Consider the following 19,975-nt stretch of genomic DNA (forward strand, 5'->3'; position numbering starts at 1 on the left):
TAGAGTTAATCTGTGAGTGGGGCACTGCTAAAGAGTTAGTTTAGTTCATCATGGGCCCGGAATAATACAAGCAAACACAGAGATTAGTACCTAATTCTGACCTTTACTAGTGGATATACATGTCTTTTAAGTGTTGGTGGTGATTAAAGTGTGTGTGTGTGTGTGTGTGTGTGTGTGTGTGTGTGTACAAGTTATTGGTTGCCAAAGAAGACACATGGGCAGCTTTATTGGCCATAAGACACACTGTCCTAGTACTTCCTCTGTATGTGTGTTTGCACACATACAGAATTGTTGTCATGCCAGGTTCAATGAACTTATTGAAAAGTATGAGACCGACTCATGAGACTCAAAGGTTATTGAGAGTTACAATCCCTTGGCAGTCTGATCCCAAATAGTTTCTTTTAGCAGGTGCTTGTCTTAATTCCATGAAATAAGCAAACCACTCCAGTTATACTAAATTCACTTTGATTTCAATTTTATTGTTTCTAAAAAGGCATTTCATGTAATGACATGCATCCTTTTCAAAGCCAAGGTGGGTTGACAGAACGGTCAAAGGTGACATGATCTCTACTGCTGGTTTCCTCTTGACTGGGTTGGCTTACAACCTAATCTCATCATCCCTTAGTCCTAATGCAATTAAATCAGATTCTCTTCCTTACTCACTCCCATTCATCCCAAGGATTTAGTGTGACTCATTGCATAAGAATAATTAGGTGCAGTTATCTCAAACATCAAAATATTTTCCTACCTTGGTGTGGCTTTTCCAAAGGTTAGGTTCTCAGCCTCTCACTAACGTGCTGGAAAGGTGGACCGAATGAAATACAGTCAGGCCTCTGTAGCCTGCAGATATGCCTGCTGTCTGAATCTTTACCGTATTAAATTTAGAGGTTACAGACACGTGCATTAGTTAATTTCTGTCAACAAGTGAGCCATGATAACAGGAAATCTAAAGAAGGAAGAAGGGACATTATTACTTTCTGCACCTTTTATGTTTGCGCAATGATTGGAGGCCCTTATATAAATCCTTTCAGAGTGAACACACTAAACTGAGATCATTAAAATGGTACCATCCTCATGTATTCACTTTTCCTGTGGGCTCGTTGGCATGTTAACATTAGCCTTTAGCTGTAAGCAGACAGTATAGTCTCACAGCCCAGATTTCATAGATTTACAGTGAAAGCCACAAATCTTTGCCCAGTATCTCTGTTTGGTATAACACAGGCAATGTCCTATTAAACTTTTTAGTCTTTCATCATCAGTAGTAAACCTGTCTTAATGTTGACACCAACATTAAGACATCTCAAACATCAAACACTTGTTTCCTAATATGTATTTTTACCTTCCAGTGCTTCATGTTTTTCTAGATGACAAGGTTATAGTTGAATGGAAGGAAGCTTGTTAGAGACTGACAATGTACTATGGAGTATTTAGAGCCACTTATCTTCAGGAACAGATCAAGGCTATTTCCTGGGCTGGATTCTTATACAATAGTTGCACTGAACAGTCCAACCCCACGTCAATAAAAAGAATAATAATTTAAAAAGGACATTGCTTTAGTACTGCTGATTAATTGTCTGGAGCCCTCAATGCAGATTTCCTTCAAAGGAAAAAGGCTCAAGTTTTTCTTTGTTCTTGTGATGAAAACACTTTATGATTCACACTGTGTCATTTAAAATGTTTTCTTTTGTGAGATTTTTTTAGCCAGCATCCATGTCATGCATTCAGCGAGCTTCTCAGGATTACACAGAGTAGTCTTAACATAGCCATTGATGCATAGTGGAGTTGGGTGGCTTGATGGTTGGATGCTTTATGGTCACAGCAATAAATGACCTGACTTGCAGAATTCCAATGTGTGTGTCCTTTATAGTATGCGGCTGTGACCTTGCCCAGGGGGGCTTCTTCATGAAGAATGGAGAGTATCTGTGCACACTGGACTATCAACGCATGCACGGCACCCGCTGCAATGGCTGTGGGGACTTTGTGGAGGGGGAAGTGGTCACTGCCCTTGGCAAGACCTACCACCCTGCCTGCTTTGTCTGCACCATCTGCAAGTAAGGCAGTGTTCAAGGCACTCGTTATTAGCTGATGAACTCAGAGTGACTTTAACTTTTGAATTACAGACATACTTTATTTGCATTTTGAATTTGACATCTTTACCATAAACCTCAACAAACTTTTTGTGTAAATTTGATGTGTACGTCTTAATAAAAGAGAAAGCACTGGTGTGCTCATGCAAAAACAGACACAGGTCTCATTGTGATCCACCAACATTTTTTTGATTCTGGCCTAAATAACCACAAATGCTTCTCTCTTGAGCTACTTACATCTTACTTTCTCTCCAGTACAGTATTTTACAGTACAGTTTTTCCTCAGAGTTATGATAGACAGAGTTGAAGGAATTCGAGAAGACGTTGTACAGTGCCATGCTGTGTCATATGACTAAATGGCCCCCTCAGACATACAGTGCTGACAAATGACCACATCATGATCAGGCCTTGTCATCTTTAGCCCCATTAGACAACCTGCAAGCCACAGCGAATAAACCCCCATACTTACTAAGGGGCCACAGCTCATGTCTTCTGACTGATTGTTGATGTCACCTTGCTTCCAGACGGCCGTTCCCTGCCGGAGACAGGGTGACCTTTAATGGGAAGGACTGTCTGTGTCAGTACTGTGTTGAGCCCATGTCGCCTGGACCAAAGGACATCTTGGGCTCTAGCAGTAAGTATCCACAGAAACACATGCACACAGGATAATGGATATGAAGGCATTTGTTCACACATGATGCTATTTCCACACACAACTGAGTAGACTTCAAAGTAAAAGTGCATTAATGGAATTAATTAGAAACGTAGAACACAATGAAAGGACAGGCAAAATTTTATGCCATCAGTTACGATTTATGCATGACATTTAATGTAGCTGCTGACCAGGCATTTTATCTGTGATATTTGTGCTATGAATGGTTAGTTTCAGTTTAAATCTTAAGTCATCTTGCCCAAACAATTTTAGCAAAATGTAACTAAACACCAACCAAAATGTACACATGATTAGTATAACATAACATTAGTATAACAACATAACCCCCAGAACAATAGTAAACAAGCATATTTTCCAATTATTTTCCTTTATGGTAAAAAGAAAGGAGAAAACGAGGAACAGAAACAATCCATTGTATTAAGTACATGTGTGGAACACTTTATACAGTAGTTACTACTCATGTTTAAAGACTGAATAACAGAGTTTCTCTTCCTTCTGTTCTTCACTGTAAACACAACCTCATGTTCGACCAGCAGTTCTTTATTAACAACACCAAGACAGGTCTTGCTAAATTATTCATGGCCATGCATTTCCCTTCCTCTGAAACAGGGAACATGGAGACCTCAAACCCCTTCTCTTCTGGCTCTTCTCTTTCTTTTTTTTGCCTTCTCTTACTTCTTCTCTTTCTCAGTGGTCTCTCTGTCAATGTTTTTAAGAGCTTTTAGACAAGGTCACCTATAAATAAGGCATGCTGACTCTCATTACGTCATCATCAAAATGTTGTTATGCCGTACATAGTTATTGTCCTCTGTGTTTACAGTCGGCTCTGTGTTGGTTTACACTCTATTCATTAACGAGTTGACAAGAACATTGTTCATTTAAAAACCACACTCTTACACTTTTAAAGCCTCAGGATCATACTTGGATATGGATGGGGCTTTTAGAACCAGTGTAAGAGACATGTGGTTGATAGAAAGAGGCAGCTGTCAGAACAATGCTGGCCAACCTCTATCACCATCTAGTGTCTTGGGTTAGAACTGACAAGATGTCTCAGTGTGCAGACAATACTGTAGCTACTGGCTAATATTATGAGCCTATTTAAGCCAATTAAAGGCTAAACCTTCAATTGAGGATTATTTCAGTCCAAACATATTTAGCTGTCTTGTGGTGCTTTCTCGCAGTTTTTTTACATGAAGATCCTTAACTTCATTTGTTTTAACCCTTGCCACCTTTGCTTTTTTGCAGACTGTGCAGGATGTGGTCGAGACATTAAGAATGGACAGGCTCTTTTAGCATTGGACAAACAGTGGCATCTGGGGTGCTTCAAGTGTAAGGCCTGCAGCAAAGTGCTCACTGGGGAGTACATCAGCAAGTAAGCAGTCATATCTGCTGTAATTACAGGCTACTTGGTCAAAGCCAGGCTTGCATAGGGTTTATATAAACTATGATGTATTGCTGTCAAGTCTCTAAGGTCTAGAGTGGGCTCTCTCTTCTCAGGGATGGCGCCCCCTACTGTGAGAAAGACTACCAGATCCATTTTGGAGTCCAGTGTGAGGCGTGTCATCAGTTCATAACAGGGAAGGTGCTAGAGGTAAGGCACAGACACATTTATTAACCATCTGTGTCTGACTGGCTCTTCTTTACAACCAGATGACTCGCTGTTATGAAGTACATACCGTAATATACTTCTATTAATATTGCACATGGATTTCCTTAGTACTGCCTAAGGTAAGTTTAAAGAAATTCTAAGCGAAAAAAGGGCCTGAGCTTCAAGTCCATGAGATTTAATTAAGCAGTGGAGTTACAGCAGCTATTTCTATTTATAAAAGTGTATTATAAGTTTCAAATGAATGCTTGCATTAGGTGGATTTGCTTTTTGGACAGTTCATACTTAACAAATATTGAGTTGTTCTGCTTCCCATGAAGACAGAGACTGTTTCATCGAGTGGAATTGTGTTATGTAGTTTGGTAATCTCTGGTGTAATCTCTTCAGCACCAAGCCAAATAGACGCATGACATGACTACATTCAACTACCAGATTACTTCTTAGCAGATTTTTTTAGGTCTTTCCAGCTTTGCCAAAATACACATGCTTGCACATGCCCATGCAAGCTCACTTTGCCACAAATTATATAATTATTACATAAAACACCTAATGTGATCTGACACACTTAGGAAGTGATTGTTATACATTATAATTGTGTGTTTTGCAGTAGTTATGAAAGGCTTGTTATTAGCCTTGTCTGAGTTGATGTAGAATGTTACTAACTCAACCAAGACTAGCCTTCACACTCATTTAACTGACCTCTTCAACAAGTGCCAGCTTGTCTGTTCTGCAGACAGTGATCCAATCAGACACTGAGTTATGTGTCATTTAATGGTATGAAAATGTCACTGCTAGCCAGCCAGCCAGGCTTACAATAATCCTGCACTAAGGCAGGCCTTTATGAAGATAGGAAAAGGCCTCCGCATCTCACCCCTGAGCTGCTGCCAATGGATCAGTGGGGCCAGAGCCATACCAGTCTGTCTGACGGTCTAATCACTGATCCAAGACCAGGGTCAAATACTGTGTAGCTGTCAGTGAGTTTGCATATAGTCTGCTCCTCTGGAAGTGCAGTGTGAATCATTTTTGTAAAGTAGCAGCAATTAATGTAGCTATTAAAGGCAGAGAGGGAAAGTATTTCATGTTATAAGTATTTATATATTTCCTGGTAAGAAAGTTTAGTTTTAAAATTTAAGTGAGGAGAAATAGTTGATGGAGTTGCTTTGTAGGGCTTGTTACAATAAAACCACTCTGTAGCTGTTTTTGTAAGTAAAATAGAAAATGCAAATATTAGCCAGTGGCCCTATATCTCTGAGTGGCCACTTGCCTGTTGAACCGCTACTGAGTGTTTTTATATAGCAGGCAAAATTTCATGTAGGTATTTATCACCGCGGGTCAAAGTCACACAGGCTTTGGCATGAAACACTCTGCATGCAAAGTGCCACATCAGTGTAGATGTAAATTCAGGTGCTGTAGCTGTCAGATAATTTTACTGGGTGGCATTGTGCAGCATATGACAAAGAGGAAGACTATTTGGAAGCAGATGTGAAACTGGCAGGTGTCATTGTGTTTTGTTAAATGTGAACAAAACAGTCTCTCCATTTGAATGATTTCACTTTGCAATATGATTCAAAGATCCTTCCCTAAGGAGGAAAAGGCTACTTTGGGGATCCTACAGATGATCTTAGAAGCATATATACACCACAGCTGGCCAGTGCCTGTGTTTCACCAACAGTAATTCTTCCAGGAAAGTTACCAATATAGTGGATCTGATGAAACTGTCTCTTGCAATAAAAGCTTCTGGGTGTTAAAGCCAAGAAATATAGTGGAGAGCAGGCAAAGCCCTGGGTTTATTTCCTGGAAGCCCTGCTCAACTTGACTTGCTTTACTGCAGGCTTCATTGATCTTTATTTTTCTGTGATGTCAAGTCTGTTTTGTGCTCTGTGTTTTCCAGGCAGGAGATAAGCACTACCACCCCAGCTGTGCGAGATGCAGCAGGTGCAATCAGATGTTCACAGAAGGAGAAGAGATGTATCTGCAAGGTGAACAAACCAGCCTGTTTGTCACCATTACATGAAACTTGTTAATTTGCTTCTTGTTATTTTTCTGCTCCTCTGTAAGTTAAGTAAAACTTACGAGTAAGAAACGCATTAGTGATGGGACTAAATTAGGTTGTTTTACTATTACCTGCACACAAAATATGTGAATATAAATTATTGGGTGCTGTGAATAGATGCTCATATGGAATTTCTGCTGTGTAGTTTGTTATTTACACAACATTAATCCTCCCTCTATAATTCTCCAGAAATTGGCTAAAGCAGCATATAGCAGCATATAGCTAAAGAGGTATTCATTCGTCCCGAAAGTCCATCCCTCATTTAATACATGATGGATCTTAAGAGTGCCGCCTAGTATGTCGCGCCAGTATCTCCCATATGTGTTGGGTTAGGTTGACAAGTCATTCAGTGAGCCCTGTACCATATATAGAAGTATCTGCAACTGTTGTGTACACTATTCATTTATGTAGGTTTTAAGCGATAGGCCACCGGGATTAAATTCATCAATTTAAAACTTTAATAGTTTTGAGCAACCAATCAAAAATTAGTTAAATCACACATTTTATTAATCAATTGATACAAATGTATCTTAACATGCTCTGGGTAAAATAGTAGACTATAGGAACCACACTTTTCATCCAAAGCGACTTACAAGTGAGGGACACACACCGGGAGCAATTTGGGGTTCAGGGTCCTTGACATGTAGACCAGGTGGGCTGGGGATTAAACTGCCAACCCGGCTATTTGTGGACAACACCTGTGAACTCCTTAGCCACAGCTGGCCACACAGAGTCTATTCATGCAGTTGTATTAAACCTAGTGTTTTGCAGGGGCATTTTATTTTATTTTTTTTTAAATTTAATCTTTCCTGTGGCCATTTATTAGACAATTGGTTTAACAATGTTCATATACGAGAATGAAGATTTTAGGGATAGTTTTTGGTCACATTTAGTAATACATGCAAATATACTACAGTATTTCAAAAAACTGACGGCACAATATTTTATTTTAGGTGTTTTAACTAAGTCTTTGTCCTCCTTTCAGGATCAACAGTTTGGCATCCTGGCTGCAAGAACACCACCAGAACAGAGGAGAGACACAGGGAGCGGGTAGGAATTTGAGTGTCCCTGACTCCATTGTCATTGAATTTGTTGTGACTAAAAGCACCTTTCTGTTCGTGTCCCATGACATTGTTTTACTAGTAAAGACAGAAATTCAGAATATGTAGGGTGGCACTGCTTTGCTTACTGTTAGACCTTATCCTTCTGCGGTTTAAATAATTTGCCAGTTGAGGTGGTGGAGTGTGCCTACGCATGTGGGTGTGTGTGTGTGTGTGTTTGTGTGTGTGTGTGAATATTATCTTATGAGCATATTTACATGAGGATATGTTTGCTTTGATGTTTGTGTAAACTGTGAGTTGGGCTGGAGAGGCACAACCCCTGTGTGATGTCCTGTGAACCCCCCTCTCCCTTCCTCCACAGCTATTGCCTCCATCCCTCTTATTCCTCCAAAAAACAGAAAGGCAGGTACTGTATTCGCTATTGGCTATGAGATGGCATCATCCTGTGTTCCACCATATACTGTACATAGGACACGATACACTGTATGCTGCTATCTGCTGGAGACAGCCTGCAGTGCCCTCTCTGTGTGTCATACAGAACCATTCAGTCTTGTCCTTTAACAACGCTCACATCCAAGGTGCATGAGAGAAAGATGCGCACACATTTGGAGGAGCAGAATTGATATATGAGATAGATAATTTGTCTGTTCTAAGATTCCAATTTACGCATTAGGTGAAAAGAAAATGTAAAATGTAACTGCACTACATTCTACCTGCTGCTGCCATCCAAACTGTTCGTTTCCCATAAACAGGCATGAGGTTCTTAAGAGCATAAAAATCACGGCGCTAAAGGACTCATTCACTTTGCAAATTTGCAAATGAATGACCTAATCATGAGATGACATGTTAGTATTTCTAAGTACTTGATGTAATTCATGAAATGTAAATACAGGGGTTGCTGTTCCCTCTCATTGCTCATATAGCAACGGCTGAAGGTGTAATGTTTGAGAGTTTTGGGTAATAATTATGAGTGATATGGAAATAACAGGGGGTTGTGGATTATGGGGGACCGATTGCCTCACAGATGTAACTAACAGCCAAGTTTTTGATTTTTTTCCCTCACAGCCTACGAGGTCGTCGTCTGAGAGTATTTGTTCCAGACCTGGTTCAAGCATACCTGGCTCACCGGGTCACACGATCTATGTAAGATGTGTGTTGCCATATGTCTAAGTTTGTGCTGTCTGTCTCTCTAGTCAGAAATGACCTAACCCACCCTCCTCTTTTATAATAACAACAGTTTGACAGGTTGGCAGGTTGACAGTAGCAATCTCCCTTTACTTTTGTCCATGTGTGCATGTTTGTCTTTATATGTCTCCCTAGGCAAAAGTAGACAATGAGATCCTTGATTACAGAGACCTAGCTGCCATTCCAAAAGTCAAAGCCATTTATGACATTGAGCGCCCTGATCTTATCACCTATGAACCTATGTACACCACCTCCCTGGATGAGAGAGAGGAGAGACGAGAGAGTGTGGCAGAGGTAAACACGCATATCGCATGCTTATATTCTGGCATGTGTACTGTCTTTGTGCACATGCTGTGCATTGGGAAAATATAATTCTCCAATGAGCTTCAGTTTTGCTGTAGGTTGTGCTTTTCTTTATGAATGAAAAAGCCAAAAAGGTTCATAAATTAAAAAAACTCTTTGTTTTTGCTGTTATAAAAGCTTAAATGCGGCACTGAACTTGTGTGTCCCTCACAGCTCCACACTGCCAGAAGGGAGCGTTCCCCTTTGCCCGATGAGAAGGTGAGATATGTCAATGTGTGCTTATAAATATAATGCACCTTAAATCGCAAAGGAAAGAGCTGAGAGAGCTGTACAATAAAAAAGTAGAAACTGCAACAGTGATGATTTTTATAGACAGTTACCACTATGATGCCTTATGTACATCTTTGACTGTTCTTTTGCCTCTATATCTATAATTAAGATATTTAAACTGAACAAATGTTAATCTGTGTTTGCTTGATTCTTTCTAGTTGTCAAGAAACATGTCCCCAACCCCATTCGGTGAGGTAAGCATTTTATTCCTTGCCCCCACTGAGCAAAGTAAATGCCCTCTGTAATGTGACTATTAATCCCAGCAGTTTGTGAAATAACCTATGTGTGTGTGTGTGTGTGTCAGGGCTCTGGTGAGAGGAGAGAACGAATCCTCCATCGGTCGACCAGCCAGGGCTCCATAGGATCACCGGTGTATAACCGCCACGGCTACACACCTACCTTGTCACGGTCACCACAGCATTTTCACAGGCCAGGTAAGTATTATATGTGTACTTGTGTATTGTACAGTGTTTAAAAATAAGTGAAGAGCATTGATGAGATCGTAACTGGTCAGGTAGTGGATGACTTCACTGACCGCTATAAAAGGGAACTTTACAAAATTGACTTTTGGCTGTTAAGCTATTGTGTGTTTGTTTTTTCTAGTAACATTTCACATAATATTACATAATAGATAGTCCTCATTTTTGCAGAATAACAACTTTAAAGTCAATTTTGCACCTCAAAGAACACTACTTCTCCTGTGTTTGGTATTTTTTCCATTCACATGTTTGATTTTAAAATGTAACACTCTTAGTTGTCTCTTACTGTGCCCCTTGAGTATTTCTTACTTCTCACTTTGGGTGTCTTTTATTTCCTCTTTTCAACATTTGATTATGTTTATATTCCTATTCTTTTGTCCCTTACCTTCTACCTCCTCCCCACATTGTCCACCTCTGCTGCGTGGTCCTTGGGTTTTTGTCCTCTGTCCCAAACCCTCCCTTCCTGCAGAGGCTCTGACAGGCATGCAGAAGCTCTGCTCCTCCTTATGCAGTAACAGTGTGGGCTCCAGAAATAGTGACTCCCGCCCCACCTCCCCTTTCAGACACCACTTCCTTCCCCATAGCCAAGGTAAGGGTTTGCGGCCCCCATTCCCAAGGCAACACATAATCTCCATTGTCACCTGGGATGCCACTTCCCCTCAATACCCCATCTGTCATCCTGGATCCATCACTCCATTCTGGGCCATTTCTAATATGATCAAATCCATGTCCTTATCAAACCACTGATTCTTCAATAACTACTCTGCAATTATTCAGCTTTGACTAACACATCCTCTGCCAAAGTTACGTGACAGGCTTTGTGTTTGTGCTGTGCAGCTTTGCATGTACTTGAGAGATATTACTAATCCAAATCCAGTATCCACACCAACACTTTGAATGTTGGATGGCTTTTTTTGAATTTTCAGAATACGTGAGACTTCAGAGGCTGAGATAAAAATAAGGTTTAGTAACATAAGTTTGCTGCTGCATGCTATAATGTATTAACTTCTTAACTGTGAACTTTTACTGAACTCTGAACTCATATTATACAACAGAATAATAGACATTATACTTGACGACTCATAACACATCTCCCCAGCTGGCTGGCTGTTTTAAACCCTGCTAGCTTGATCTGCTGTTGTACTGTACCTTGATCTTGCATGGAGTGCACAGCTCCATTACCTGCATTTATAAGAGCTAACAGAGTGTCTCCCATTCACTCAAATGTCAACTGGTCCCTGTGTGTTGCACCGTTCAGACTGTGGCTTCCCTTTAGTGTCCCTGCTCATGTTCTGTTCTTGGTTCTTCTCACTGGAGGCACTGACCCGCCGAGTGGCCGGAGCTCCCCTCTCCCGCTCAGGCCCAACAGCCGGCCGGTCACCCCGCCCCTCTCTCAGACCCCTAAACATTTCCACCTCCCAGGTAGGAGCTGGAGCGCACCCTGTCACTGCTCGTCCATACTCTCTCTCTCTCTCTCTCTCTCTCTCTCTCTCTCTCTATCTATCTATCTATATATTTGTCTATCTTCATTATTCCTCATTTGGTATCAGCCTTTGCTTTTCCCCTCTTCTTTCAAAATTATATAGAATTTTAAAAAGGTGAAAAAAGAAGAAAAAGGTGAATTTTAATGTCATCCCAATGCATCATGGCTTGCTGTTAAATGTTTTTGATTGATGACTAATTTGTATAGCAGAGGCACTGTACAGTCTGTAAATATCTTTTGTATTTGAATGTTTTCAGATCAGGGGAGCAACATCTACAGAAAACCACCCATCTACAAACAATACGGTACCATTACAATCTTGTGTGTTTTATGGTAAAAACAGTAATCAATCACAGAAATCAGTGATTCCCAAGCTGCCTTAAGTAATGTGGAAATATCGAGGTAGCTTAACTTATTTTATTAAAATGAATAATTATTTCTAAAAAAATACAACCATATATTCACATGTTAGTCTAATCTTAAATGTATTCATGGTTAAAAGTAACTGATAGATGGACGTAAAATGTAAATAAAAACAGAATGCAATGATTTACAAATCTCATCCACCCATATTTTATTCAAAATAGAACATAAACAACATATGAGATTGTTAAATGTTGAAGACATTTTACATGAAATGGAAAATATTCGCTCATTTTGAATTTGATAGCAGCAACACATCTTAAAAAAGTCGGAATAGGGCAACAAAAAGGCTGGAAAAGTAATTACTGCAAATAAAAAAACAAATGAAGGCGCATTTGACAAATACTAGGTTAATTGGCAACAGGTCATTAACATGACTGGAAATAAAAGGAGCATTTCACAGAGGCAGAGCCTCTCAAATGTAAAGATGGGGATAGGTTTACCAATCTGTAACAAACTGTGTCTAAAAACTGTGCAACAATTTTAGAAAAAAGATTCAGAGAATCAGGCGGAATCTCTGTGTGGAAGGGACAAGGCCGAAGGTCAAACCCAGATGAACTGGTCTGCCTGAAGTCCAGACCTTTCACCAATAGAAAACATTTGGCGCATCATAAAATGAAACGGCTGGCAAAAAAGGCCCAGAAATGTTGAGCAGCTAGAATCCTGCATCAGACATGAATGGGACAACACTCCTCTCCTAAAACTCCAGCACTGGTCACTACCCAGACGTTTACAGACAGTTGTTAAAAGAAGAGCGGATGCTACACAATTTGAATTTGATGGCAGCAACTTTGGCCCTCTTCCAACTTTTTTGATTTGTGTTGTTGCCATCAAATTCAAAATGAGCTAATATTTACCACAAAAAGGTAAAATGTCTCAGCTTCAACATCTGATATATTGTTTATGTTTTATTGTAAATAAAATATGGGTTGAGGAGATTTGCAAATCATTGCATTCTGTTTTTATTTATTTATTTATTACACATCGTCCCAACTTTTTTGAAATTGGGCTTGTATGTTATTATAGCAATGTCCACATTTTTATAATCAATAGTTTTAAATATTTGGAACATGATAGGTAGGAATTGATGAAGGAGTATGTGAGTCCATCTGGAGTAGTCCAACTCCTGGACTAGAAATGACATTATTCTGCCGGTCTCTTAATTGAAAATGTTTTTGTTAATCAGCTGAAACTGTGTGTTCATCTAACCGTGTAGTCACCCCCAGTGTCAGTGTATAAGCTGTTTGAAGTCTGTCTCCAATCCTCTTCTGTCTCATGCTGTAGCTTGTTTTACACTGCACTTCGTCCATCTTACCGACTCACAGCAGTATGTATGTTACACTGGCATTTTTAGTAAGTTGGTTGTGTTAAAGGCAGCCTCATTAAGAACAAGGGAAAACGCACTACAATCAGCAAACAAACAAGCCCCATGATTAGCTATGTTTTAATTACTTCTTCTACTTTTAGATAATAAAACCATTAAAATGTTTATATCAGATGCTAACATGAAGTTTAACAGTTGCACATGTAGAGTAGACTGGTGAACTGAAGTTCCCTTGGTAACATCGAGGTGACATAGGCTAGCTTTAAAATGAATAAGAAAAAGCTTACCATCGCTGTAAGCAAATTTCAGTTATGTGTATGTACACAAGCTGCTGTAGGAATTTTTTCACAATTCCATCCACTATTTAGTGACTTGTTAGGAAAGACATATTTTACAATTGTACATATATAATATATATTTTAAAATAAGATGAAATGATCATTGAACCTGACAATCAGATGGTGCAAGGATGTTAAACTTTAATTGAGACCATGACTAAGACACTGATAGATCAGTTCCCATGGTTACCAACCTAGATACTGCCATAGCACGTCAAAGCAAGTCTGCTGATGACATCATCAGATCCGCCACCTTCCCTGCTGCCCATGCTCCCTCTCCGGACGACAGCTCACGGAGTGAGGGCGACTGTTGGCCCTACTCTCTCGCTGTGTTAGGTACAGTAGGCTTCTGACGGCATTGCTTGCACTGCTACAACAGACACCTCACCACAACCTGTCCCTTATTGTGCCTTCCTTCTAGCTGCCCCAACAGCTTACCTGCATCCCAGCTTCCCTCCGAGCTCACGCTGTTCAAGCGCTCCAGTGTTTTCCTTTATGTTTTGCTTGCACAAGCAGTTCTGCTCTTTGGTTTCTGTTGTTGCCATATTATTTTGGTCTTGCGGTAGCATCAGTTTTCCATTTTACGTTCAGTTACTGCACATGATTGGTGCACTAGCTAAACACAATAGTGCCACAAATGCCTTGGACAGAGATAACCGAGATTGACTTCAAACTTACTCTTGTCTGTCTGTTTTACATTGTGCTGTTCTGTGTATTTAACATCCAGTAAAGTCTTGACATGACCGTGTGTCCGTCATGTCAGTGTAGCCAAATACTCCAGTAAGTCAGTAAGACAGTATGTATTTTTGTCTCGTCAACTCTGTCACACATTTGTGTTCTACTGTCCACCTGTTATTCATTTACCGTGTCTATTCCTCACTGCTTCACAGCCAAATGAAGCAGCTTTATCTTTCTGTTATTTTCGTAATCTGAACTATGGATGAAGCATTTCATCAGGTTGTACATGTGAAGCATGGTTTCCTCCAAAATGAGGTGTGTGTCTTTCTCGGTGAGTATAAATGTGTTAAATGTAACATTTTGCTCTTGTGCATGGCATCCCTAGGTTCAGAAGGGAGGAGACGATCCAGAGAAGAGGAGGAGGAAGAGGCATTGAAAAAAAAACAGCTACAGGATGAGCACCTCAGCAAGGTCAGTTCGATAAGTTTGAGCCTTCTATTTACCAGCTATTGATGCCAACATAAGCTCATGTGTTATTGTATTTGCATTACTGTATATCCTAATAAATATTATAAACTGTACATGCATATAGTTAGGTGCAAATGTCCCTTCATCATAAAATATTTTTATTAATTTATCAAGGGGAATACAATTCCCCTTACTCTGAAAATATATGTAGGAGGCTATAAACTTAACCGTAATACTGTCAGAAACAAATTAAAAACAAACATAATATTAAATCAGATTTAGCTTGTACAAATGTTTCTTTATCATCAGAAGTAACAAAAATAGTCAAGGAGTGTATAAAACAAGTTATAGCAAAATAATGAAAATTAAATTTAACTTTTTCCATTTCAAAATCACTGGATGCAAACTTTTGCACCAAGCTGTTAGTAGTGAGGTATCTGTGGAAGGGACACATCCATATTTTGTATCCCTAATCTGTATCTGTTTGTGCTGAAATACGTCTATATCTGTGTACTGCAATTGTATAATATGTCTTTGTGTATGTTTGTATGTAGATTCAGTCTGGTCTGGGAAAGCTCATTTTGAAGGAGGAGATGGAAAAGGAGCAGATCAGGGAACGTCATGCACGTAGCCTCTCTGCTCAGCGCTATGACCCCAAACAGTCCAACTATGACGCAGGTACAGAGCTGCCTCTTCAGCTAACGTACACTTTGTCAGAATTGTCAGCAATGCACTGTAAACACTATGTCTGTGCTGTATAAGACTATATAACATGTTTGGGTTTTTTAAATGACTATTACTACATACAAAATTTGATTTGATATTTGATTGTACTTTACTGTATATTTTAAAACCAAACTTAAATCTTGACAATGTTTATGTTTCAGACCCAACTTCTCCAACCAAAACTAACTCTCTGCCTGGCTACGGAAGAAATGGGCTGCATCGGGTAAGACCTCATTCATACTTGTTAATATTTTTATTATCAAGCAACATAAATTTCTTGTTGAAAAGTAGATTTTAAAAAGACTGTCAGAAACAGAAAAAAAAAACAGAAAAGGAATTCTGGCCTTAACTTACAACAAAATCTCCATATGTTATTGTTGATGTACTGTTGTCTGTGTTTCCGCAGCCTCAGTCAACAGATTTCACCCAGTACAACAGCTATGGTGACATGTGTGGAGGAGGCAGAGGTGAGAGCTGCTACCAAAACGTGGCCATCAAGCAAATCTCTTGCCAATTTCACCAAAGCTATTCAGCATCAGTATTCAGAAATGGCTTGCTACGTGTACATAAATGGACATGCATTTGTATGCATTTAGAAATGTTTGCATATTTATTCACACAATGTGTCATCAGGGACAGCAGTGTTTCTAGATAGTAGCCTGGCAGGTGGATTTGACAGCAAAGCCATTAACTGTGAGTCTCATTTTCTGTCCCATTTTGTCCTGCAGAGTTTCAGGTATGTCGCTCATCTGCTTTTTCACATGGCATGCTTCCACACTATGCAATATATATTTGCTTGCTCATGGGTTGCAAGTGAGACTTTGCCTTGAATGCACACCACCCACCCCTGCTTACATGCTTGCATCACTGTTGGACTAATGTCAACTACAGGGCATGCAGTGTAGTGATTTCAAATTCCCAAACATGTACTGCCCAGTAGCTGACCCAGTGTACTGTAAAATGGAGTGCACAATCATCGCCTCATGTCTCGTTCTGTGTGTGTGTGTGTGTGTGTGTGTGTGTGTGTCTGTGTGTTTACCAATGTTATGACTCAAGCTAAATGTTACATTTAAACATGACTTTAAAATTCACCAAAGAAGATAAAACTACAGAGACATTCAGAGAACATTTAAATTACTTCCCATCTTAAAAAACAAATCAAGATAGTAAACGGTATCCAAGCTCAATGCAGTGAACACTGTGCCCACAGTCATGAGTGGACATATTCATGCCATTAACCCTGCAGTCCCCTTCCACTATATTACATTTGTGTATGTTCTATTCTTTAGCACTATAAGGATGGCCGTGCAGCACTTGCAAGGATGGACAGGGGAGTATCTATGCCTAATATGTTGGAACCAAAAGCAAGTATCTTCTTCTTTTTGTATTAATAACAACAATGTAATCTACGCATAAATAATTTACAAAATTGTGCATTTTAACTTAGGCAAAGACATAATTAAAACTAATTCAAACCTAGTCTAGCGTTGATATTTCGGCTAAGAAATGAGGAGAGAGAAATTAAAATATTAGCATTATGTATTTACACTTGTAGTTTGGGGACATTGGTGGAAGAATTAGGGAGCTAAAACAGATTTATTACTGTGACGACTCACATTAGCTGGGTTCCTGATTTAGCATGCTGCTTCAGGAGCTGCCTGAGTCACTGTAGCGCTTAGCATGCTGGCTTCTCCATGTTCATCTGCACATAGCTTTAACTTACAGTGTCTGGATACTGTATAAAACATACAGTGGAGAATCCAACACCCAAATTGTCATCCGCACAACTCATATCGCTATATACTATGTAGTATATGAGAGAGTATACACATTACTATGTGGATATGAGTTGTTTAGAGGCTTTAAATAGCATATCAATGAGCATTATCTCTAACATAACGATCATTTATCAATTTCTTTCTATTACAAGAAGGTTTAGTTATTTAGAAAGGTAGAAACACCTCAGTTTTCCAGGACAATCATTTCCATGTGGATTTACCTGGCCTACATTACTGGTCCTTTTTTAGTTCACATTAAGTTTCTCTAAAAATATAGCCTGCTACATAACTCTGTTTTCATGTTTTTGCCCTTACCTTATATATTGCACGTAATTGCATAAAAAAAACAACAACAACAAAAAACCCCATGACACCCTGCATTTTCCCAATGACTATATAAACTCTCACTCCCAGTGAGCCTCCTGTCACATACCTGTTCTCCCACCGTGTTCCCTTTTGTCACCCTCAAAATGACCAGAACAATCCAGACTTTCATACTTTTGTTTGCTAAAAAGGGTTTTCGAGGTTTTTGACTCTAGATTGTAGGTTTGACCTGTTCACTGATGAGTGTCTCCTTCTGAAGGTGTATCCCTATGAAATGCTCATGATAACCAGTAGAGGGAGAACTAAACTGCCCAGGGATGTGGACAGAACCAGACTGGAGGTATCAGTTTTCCACCCGACTGTCTGCAATTGATACTGGATTTCTCTACTTTGTGTAAATAACATGTTACACAAATATAGCTCTAGCAAGGAATTTGCAGTATCCATTGCTTTTTGTCATTTTTGCAGTGACCCTTTTTATGGTTTTGGTGCTAACCACAAACACCTCCTCCCACCCTCCCCCTCCTTTGTTTTGTCCACCTTTGTTCTCAATTCTAGCGCCACTTAGCACCCGAAACGTTCTTTGACATCTTTGGAATGGAGATCCAGGAGTTTGACAGGCTTCCCCTGTGGAAACGCAACGACATGAAAAAGAAGGCCAAGCTCTTCTAGCAGTCAGAGCAGCATGCATATACTGTACATTCATTCAGATAACACACAACAACTGTAATCTAGATGTAGGTTTTGGTTTATTTCCTTCTCTTTTGTTTGTTTTATCCGGACATAATCAAGGAAGCCATGAAATGGACTCTTTTTTCTTCTGATACTTCCTGAGACTGTGAACTGGAGGCCAGTTAGACTTGCACAGGAAACAAGGAATCGGACTTTCTTCCATGTTCAAAAATGACAAAGAATGAATGATAAATAGGGTCATGTAATTTGGTTTGACTGCGCTTGTTTAAATTCTTGCTTTGCTTTGAGTGGAACTGCTTTCCTTTCTTTCTTGCTTGTTTATTCCTACTATTTGTTGCTGTTGATTCCTGTGGAACTTTCTAAGTACAGTAGAACCTCATGGCACCATTACAAAATGTCCATGCTCGTAGCTTGAACATGTGTCAGCTTTCCTTTGCATGGGCTGAAAATGTTTTGGCCCAAAGTTTGCAAGAATCGGCTCAGTGAGTCCTTGAATTGAAAAAAGAAGCCACTTGGAAAGCAGTCAGGTAACCCACCGACTGTTTTACTAGACATGAAAATGATTCATCCAAGAACCTACACATCATCAATTTCCTTCCCGCTGGCTACTGTACACACCAAACATTCATCTGACCCTGATAAAAAGAAAACGTCTCTCTTCTCAGGCTCTCATAAACACAACCAGAAACTTTCCCTTTACGTGTATTGAAAGTACAAATGTTGATATATTTTAATGCCATGTCCATCATAAAATAACCAACAAATAGAAAAAAACACCAAATGTAGGAAGCAACTGTATTTGAAAGAACTGTTTTATAAATGAAAACCCACACTGCCATTTGTTGTATTGAAATCTAAGCCAATAAAGCTTTAAATCACCATGAACCATATGATCCCGGCTATACCAAAGATACCCGCTGCGTCTTTTCTGCTATCTGGGTTCGTTTTATTTATTTTTTTGCATTTCACTAGCAAACACACACTTGATCAGGGATGTTACACAAGGTGAGAGGTAGTAGGTGGACTGGTTGACTCTTATGAACCAAACAAACAGTGGAGTCTTTTGACCTTCTATACAAACACTGATGAGTTTAGGCTTTTTATATAATCTGACCTTTTACTCTGATACAAATATTTGTATAGTTTATGGTGTATAGATCTATATATAGATCTCTAATGCCAATACACACAATGATAAGCACCAAAGAAAGATTTACTTATTTAACAAATTGAAACTTGCAATTTGGGCCTCGAAAATCCTTTACAGTATTTAGCATTTTTTAAAGTATTCTCACAAACTACGGTTATTTGTTCCCTTCTTTCCCATTGATTTGCTCAAGTGTGAAGGCAAGACACATGACTTGGCAGCTGCAGGGACATCTGTACAAATACAATAAACAATTGGTAAATTATTTTTATTCTGTTCATAATATCCAAGGTGTCCTATGTACTTTAATGTGTTAGCATAAAATGATCAGACAAAATAAACAGCTGAAAAGGGAATCTAATTTGATACAACACATTTGATATAGTTGATATATTTTCTTTTTGTTCCTGATGCATATATTATCCACAAGGCCCTGTAACCGCTGACGGTTAAGTTGGAGATCTAGGTTTTAGCTACTACTAGGTTTTAGTTCAGGTTTCTACTGTATTTGTAAGTCAAGTGTCATTTAATTTGCACTGGGGGTTTTTGTAACTTGCACATTCAGCCACAATTGCCTTCCAAAATGAGTTATAATATTACAAAACCACCCTATACAGATAACTTTTATCAACCCGTGCACCGGCATCATTCAGAACAGTAAATGATACTCCACTTAGTGTGGTGTCATTTAAGTGGAGGAGGACTAGGACTGCAGAAAAACATGTGTTTTAAAGCATACAGTTAGTAATAAAAATACACAAACCTGCCGGTATTAAAATGTCATGATAAAATTCTTCTTTGATCATTTTGAGATTT

General features: G+C 39.3%; 1 protein-coding gene across 7 annotated transcripts in view; it reads left to right on the forward strand.

Annotated features, from left to right (window-relative positions):
* Positions 1–18,925, forward strand: part of ablim1a (actin binding LIM protein 1a) — a 37,233-nt gene extending 18,308 nt beyond the window's left edge. Inside the window, exons 3-26 of one of the 7 annotated variants that reach the window (XM_067525823.1) lie at positions 1,868–2,051; positions 2,612–2,721; positions 4,006–4,132; positions 4,258–4,351; positions 6,258–6,345; positions 7,405–7,469; positions 7,842–7,886; positions 8,546–8,623; positions 8,801–8,959; positions 9,182–9,226; positions 9,457–9,492; positions 9,603–9,732; positions 10,247–10,366; positions 11,095–11,199; positions 11,518–11,565; positions 13,544–13,681; positions 14,409–14,494; positions 15,046–15,169; positions 15,379–15,440; positions 15,624–15,684; positions 15,946–15,953; positions 16,507–16,581; positions 17,579–17,659; positions 17,878–18,925. In XM_067525823.1, the coding sequence (XP_067381924.1) occupies positions 1,868–2,051; positions 2,612–2,721; positions 4,006–4,132; positions 4,258–4,351; positions 6,258–6,345; positions 7,405–7,469; positions 7,842–7,886; positions 8,546–8,623; positions 8,801–8,959; positions 9,182–9,226; positions 9,457–9,492; positions 9,603–9,732; positions 10,247–10,366; positions 11,095–11,199; positions 11,518–11,565; positions 13,544–13,681; positions 14,409–14,494; positions 15,046–15,169; positions 15,379–15,440; positions 15,624–15,684; positions 15,946–15,953; positions 16,507–16,581; positions 17,579–17,659; positions 17,878–17,991 (2,183 nt within the window). In that variant the 3' untranslated portion in view covers positions 17,992–18,925. Of the gene's footprint in view, positions 1–1,867; positions 2,052–2,611; positions 2,722–4,005; positions 4,133–4,257; positions 4,352–6,257; positions 6,346–7,404; positions 7,470–7,841; positions 7,887–8,545; positions 8,624–8,800; positions 8,960–9,181; positions 9,227–9,456; positions 9,493–9,602; positions 9,733–10,246; positions 10,367–11,094; positions 11,200–11,517; positions 11,566–13,543; positions 13,682–14,408; positions 14,495–15,045; positions 15,170–15,378; positions 15,441–15,623; positions 15,685–15,945; positions 16,582–17,578; positions 17,714–17,877 lie in introns of those variants that run through there. The other 6 variants (XR_010916263.1, XM_067525782.1, XM_067525773.1 and 3 more) reach the window with 6 other exon arrangements.
* Positions 18,926–19,975: the final 1,050 nt, after the last annotated feature.

The sequence above is a fragment of the Channa argus genome, chromosome 1 (assembly GCF_033026475.1).
Source record: "Channa argus isolate prfri chromosome 1, Channa argus male v1.0, whole genome shotgun sequence".
Lineage (NCBI taxonomy): Eukaryota > Metazoa > Chordata > Actinopteri > Anabantiformes > Channidae > Channa > Channa argus.